This window comes from Eumetopias jubatus, unplaced genomic scaffold, assembly GCF_037043125.1.
Source record: "Eumetopias jubatus isolate StellerSeaLion01/CBP00866 unplaced genomic scaffold, mEumJub1_p1.0 scaffold_2, whole genome shotgun sequence".
Classification (NCBI taxonomy): domain Eukaryota; kingdom Metazoa; phylum Chordata; class Mammalia; order Carnivora; family Otariidae; genus Eumetopias; species Eumetopias jubatus.
Genome location: NW_028274808.1, coordinates 2,232,053 through 2,238,052, shown reverse-complemented (window position 1 = coordinate 2,238,052; position 6,000 = coordinate 2,232,053). Strand labels below are relative to the sequence as shown.

At 50.7% G+C, this 6,000-nt stretch overlaps 1 protein-coding gene across 1 annotated transcript in view; it reads right to left on the bottom strand.

The window, feature by feature from the left end:
- Positions 1-991: 991 nt before the first annotated feature.
- MYOM2 (myomesin 2) overlaps positions 992-6,000 on the bottom strand; it is an 80,680-nt gene continuing 75,671 nt past the window's right edge. The window contains exons 32-36 of the mRNA XM_028099839.2: positions 5,307-5,470; positions 5,027-5,063; positions 3,722-3,744; positions 2,529-2,584; positions 992-1,309 (exon numbers count right to left, since the gene is read on the bottom strand). Coding sequence (XP_027955640.2) covers positions 992-1,309; positions 2,529-2,584; positions 3,722-3,744; positions 5,027-5,063; positions 5,307-5,470 — 598 coding nt within the window. The remainder of the gene's footprint in view (positions 1,310-2,528; positions 2,585-3,721; positions 3,745-5,026; positions 5,064-5,306; positions 5,471-6,000) is intronic.

Genomic DNA, 6,000 nt, shown 5'->3' with positions numbered 1-6,000 from the left:
TTCTGATAAAAGCAATATGTTTAATATAAAACTAAAATATTGAGGTAGGAATGTGGTGTCGAAGGAATTTCAGCCTCTTCCCAAAAAAGGAGGAAAGAGTTCAAAGAAAGACTATGTTCAGCCATACATTTTGTTTAACTTCACGGAAAGACCCAGAGTCAGCCAATTTCCCTGTGCTTCCACGGCTACTGCTCTGATCATTTCAAGCGATGCCTCTCTTCTTTCTGACACCCCTAACTAGTTAATTAGCACACTAAAAAGGACCATGGCCATCCACACATCCTGTTTTCCCCTACGGAGACTTTTAGATCCGTGCTCTGAACATCTCTAAGCCGGCACGAGATGCACACCTTCTCAGGAACGATGGTCGTGTGGGCCGCTGTCCCGGCCAGCCTCGGGGCCGCCACCAAGCCCAGCCGGGTAAATACCGTGAGTGTGATCTGCACCCCACCCCCCTCCCTGGTCTCTGGATTGCACGTTCGCGTGCCCCTGGCTGTGCCACCACACGACAATCCGTAATTGAGCCCGGAAAAGAAGCAGATGGGGTCGGGTATAGCTTGATACAGGAGAACCACACAAGTTGCCTTTATGAAGTTTTATTCATCTACAGCGACAGAAAACCTCAGTGCAACCAGGTACCACACGCGTGCAAGGCTCTACAGCGAGGATTCCGGAGCTGCTCAGCTGTCTGCCCCACAGACCACAACCACCAGCATGCCTGGGGCTTTGCGTCCCAGGCCAGCATCCATGGAAATCTGAGAGGGCACCTTGCAACCACCCCCCTCTGCGGGCATCCACAGACGTTGTTTTACCCTGATGCACACAAGCTGAGCTTCCACCCTTAGAGGGACAATAAAAGAATAACAACCAAGTACCAAAACTAAAAGCATTAACGCATGCTGGGCCGTCGGCGCACGTGACCTCACTCACGGTCCGCCGTCTGAACGAGCACACAGCACTCAGGTGGCCTTTCCGCCCGGCAGCAGCTCCTTCACTGGGCCAGCACAGAGGCCGAGGCCGGGATGAGCTTCGGCTTCGCCTGCTGGGGCGGCGAGATGTCTGGGATCTTTTCCCCGTGTTTGTACACACTGATGGTGATGTCGATCTTCTCGCCTCCGTACTTGTTCTTGACGTGGATGCTGTATTTGCCCGAATCCTCAGAGGTCACGCCCTTGATGGTCATGCTGACGTACTTGCCCTGCTCCACCTTGACTAAGAAGTGCTCACTGAGCTCGATGTCCTTGTCATTCTTGAACCACACCACTTCGGGGTCAGGGTTTCCAAACACCGTGCAGGTCAGGTTCAAGGTCTTTGGGGGGAGGGGGGTGAGCAGAGAAGGAAGGGTGAGAAACACAGAAGTCATACTGCCTCTCCCAAGGGGATGGGCCAGCGAAGTGTCTATCCACCCTGCATACAGCTCAGTCAGTCAACAGGCTCTTTCTATGTGTAAGCGCCAAGCTAGACATGAGGGATCCAAAGACAGCAGGATGCAAACAAGTTCGCAGCCTCATGGGCAGCTCGTGAGAAAAATCAATGATATTTTTTTTCTATTTATTCTCAGTCTTAATCCATGGCCGACTTCAATTAAAGAATGTAGAGGGAATTAAACTCTACATTTTACAGGAGATGTATTTAGCCTGTTTCCAAATTTCCTTTCTATTTGAACTCACAGATCCATTTTGCCAGTTCCTCTGGCAAATCAAAAGAACATATTGTCTTAAAAGTGGTAAATCAGATGGAGCAAACGCACTGTGATGCCCAGGACCGGGTGCCCAGCCCACGGGACTGTGGAGCTGTTGCTCACCCCTCGGTCCATCCTTGTTGTGAGACCCACGATGACCCCAGCTCAGGAACTCTCTAGGCTTTCCTTAGTTGCTAAAGAAAAGGCCTATACATTTTAGTATTTTGGCCTAATGCCATTCTCTCAAGTGTCTATGAACCCTGGACACTGAGTGCGAACGGCTGAAGGTCACTAGAGGTACCAACTAGATGTCAGTGACCCCCTGACCGGCCACAAACTAAGCCTCCACTTAGCGGTTTCCATTATAAATTCCAAAGTGACCCTGACAACTGAGCAGAGATGTTTTTCATTTCTCACTTGACATGGGTGGTTTCCGCCTTCCTACAGGGTGTGGCCAGCCTGCTCCCTGTGCAGTTACTGCTGCCAAGGGCCCACGACCGGGTGGACGCCCAGGACCGGTGGACGCCCAGGGCCGGTGGACGCCCAGGGCCTGGAACCCACAGCTGCCACACACCTGCTCTGTGATGCCTGAGTCATGCACCTTGTCCCCGTGCTCCTAAAGCTGCTGTTTGTGGGTCCAGAAGAGTACACTCTTCCATCCTTTGATAACATAAGGGTTACCAGAAGCAGCCTAAGACAAGCATCATGGTGGATGGGGAGCAACCTGTCCTCCGGGGGCTGAGCAACATGCACTCTCCTCCCCAGGCTAGGTACTACGACGGGGGCCTGCACTGCACTGCCGAAACCCCGTGCCGTCCTAACTCCGTGTCCTGCTGTGCGCTCTTACCTTGCCCTCCATTATGGTCACCACGTCAGGTAAGCCACCAATCACCTTGCCACGATCTGTAACATGAAGGCAACTCAGTTCAGAAAACTACCAGTGGGGACATTTCCACAAAGCAGGCCCCGAGCTGAGTACACGTGGATACAAGCCGACACAGGGAGGGGCTCCCACCACTGTGTATATAAAGTGGGGGGCTCAGGAGGAGTCTCAGGTCCTGTGCAGGGGACAGCTGTGAACGCCCTCCAGGGAAGGAGGGACGTGAGCTCACCAAAGTCTCCATGCAGGGAACCCAATACAGCTAAATGCATCTTGGAAGGGAGAGGGGTCTTGTGCGTCTGGAGAGCAGAGCTTTCTAAGGGCATTGGACCCTACAGGAGTCTAGTTTCTGTATATTATGCTTTGACATCCTAGAAACCTTCCTGGCTAAGGAGATGGCCCCCCCCCTGGGGTAGCCAATTCTCAGAGAGAGCAAAGGGCCCTGAGGCAAAGGGTGATAGGCCAACCAACCTACCCAGAGCAAGGATGCCTCCACCGATCCTTCACCCAGGAGGCAACGCCCCTCCAAGCTGCCTCGCCCAGCTGCCCCTGCACCTGGGAGAAATGTTCCTCTACTTGATCATCCCAGGGCCTGGTGCCAGGCAACTGCAGGCCACCCCTACTGAACAAAGCCCAGTGAAATAATTCAAACGAGCCAGTCCTAGATCATTTACCATGCCCCGCCTGCCTGTCCCAAGGAAACCCCGGCAAAGGCCATGGTCTAAGCACAGCCTTCACTCCTGCCTCTACCTCCTGACCCGGTGCTTCCCCAGGTGGCTCTGGGCGGCCTGCCTCCCTTCGCTGGGGCCTGCGGGACTGACAGGCTGATTTCCTGCACCTCCGCTCTGTGTCCTCTACCTATGGCCGCACCTGCCTGAGCATCTCATAAAAGAACACGGAGCGAGAGGGCGGAGGGTAGGAGAAAGGAGACCCCGGACATAACACGGAGCCAAAGTGGAAGGCTGGCCGGGCAGGCGGCGCAGGGTGCGTTGTTGGCAACACTGGGAATGTGGGTGTGGGAGTCATGGAAGCCTCTCCAATCCGGGCGAGCAGGTTTGCAATTTACCATTTAACACACAACATTAAAACCCTGAAGTGTGGGCCCTTTGGCCCCACGCAAAATAATAAGTGGTGCTCGTTACAATGTAACATGTACTTACTCTTCTCTGCAAAAGCAGCGGCCCTAAAAATCAACGGGAGCAGAGAGAATAAAAAGACAGTCATGAGAAAACGGGACCACAACAAGCATCACACATTCCGGAGCTTTGCTGGACATGAAAGCGAAAGGAAGGAGGAAGGAGTGTTCTCACAAGAACGTCCCCTGCCGCTGCTGCGGGCGGTGGCGGGTTGCCCCGTCTCTCGGCGGGTGAAGCCAGCGAAAAAGCTTGGGGTTCGAGCGTGAGGTTGGAGAGATTTCTTTTTTCACCAAATTCACCAGATTGCACTGGAGATTTCTAGATATTTTTTGAAAACGCTGGTTTCTGACTTATCTTAGCCGTCTGTCCATCCTTTCCACACACGTTTCCTGAATAACCTAATATGGCCAGTGACCGCTCTCCTTTTTGGACACTCCAAAATTCAGAACCACGTTTAGAAATCTCAAGGGATTCCTTCAAAAGTTGCTCGGAACAATGGGGTATTATTCAGCACTAAAAATAAATGAGCTTCAAGCCACACAAAGGCAGGGAGGAACCCTAAATGCAGATCAGTACACGAAAGACACCTGTCGGAAAGTCTACACGCTGCACGACTGCAAGTCCAGGACGTGCTGGGGAAAGCCAAACCACAGAGACAGGGAAAGGACCAGGATCAGTGGTTGACAGAGGACGGGGGATGGAGGTGTGAACAGGGAGCACAGAGGGTTTTAGGGCAGTGAATATGCTTTGTGTGATCCTACAGTGGTGGACACGCATCATCATACACTTGTCCAAACCCACAGAATGGGCGACACCCGGAGGGAACTCTGAGGTCGCCCGCAGACTGTGGGTGAGGACGTGTCCCTGTGGGTTCATCGCTGGTGACAAATGCACCATCTGGTGGGGGTGCTGGGGTCGGGCCGTGCATGGGGCGGGCAGGGTGTACACGGGAAATCTCTGCACCTTCGTCTCAATTTTGCTATGATAAAATTGCTCGAAAAAAATAAAGTCTTTAAAAAGAACCCAAAAATATAACCTTAAAAAAATCGTTCTGTATATTGTACTGCCATAATTATAACTATTTCAGAAACCTGTCATTTTCATCATTTAAAGCAACCCAGGGTTATGATGACTCTAGACAGTTAATTTATAAAAACATGTACAGTTTAGAAGGATGCCTGCCCTCTGCACACTGAACGGCATAAATTGTCATTTTTATGTGGGCACCGGGGGCCCCCATGTTCCCACGCTCTGCCCAGCGCCCCCCCCCCCCCCCGGGGACAGACCATCATGCAGACATGCAAACCCGTGCGGACATGCAAATCTTACTTGAGCTGCTGGAATTCTGCCAAGGCCTCATCAAACGCTGTAAGGAAATGTTTCATACGGTTTAATGGTTTCGGTGTGTTTGGCTTTTCCCTCACTCACTCAGGTGCTTTACCCGTGAACTGGCTTAATGAAAATGGACAAACAGCCAAAGGAATAAACTGATTATCCAGAAATAATTTTCTCTGAATGAAAATCATAAAATCAGAGCATTTCCTGGTCTAGCACTGTCAATGGATCACTGAACACAGAATCAGGAGAAGCTAAAGAATAATTATCTTACCCTGACCAGACAGGTCGAGTGAGCGCTGATGGTTGTCTTTGCCGTCATAAATCTCGAAGGTGTATTTTCCTTTGTCCTTCTCTGTGGGCTCACAGATCTGCAGCCAGGCCATCTCTTCACTGCCTCCGATCCTCATATGCTCACTAGATGCAATCCTGGCATCTCTTTAAAAAAAAAAAAGTTAACAGAAACTCATCTCAATTTAGAACCTCATACTATATGCAAGATGGCCATGGGGCAACAGACACGTGTTTGGGTGGGGAGACCCGTCGGGCTCACTCGTGCTCATGTCACAATAGATCTTTCTGGATATTATAAATTCATTAACTACATCAGTAGCTCAGATCTGAAAACCTTGTAAAATTGAACCTGATACCTAGTTTTTAAAGATACGTTGTTATTAATATATGCTTGTTGGCTACAACATAACAGACTCAAAAATGCTCTATATAGCATGGCATTTTTTTTTCTCAAAAATCTTTTTCTAATGACCGTATGATCCAGCAACTGGTGGATATAAAACCCAAAGAACTGAAAGCAGGGATGCAAGTATCCGCACCCATGTTCACAGCAGCATGATTCACAAGAGCCTAAAGGTGACAGTACCCCAAGCGTCCATCACTGGATGAATGAAGAATGTGTCAGGTACACCTACAGTGCAACAGTGTTCGGCCCAAGAAAGGGAGGGAGTTTC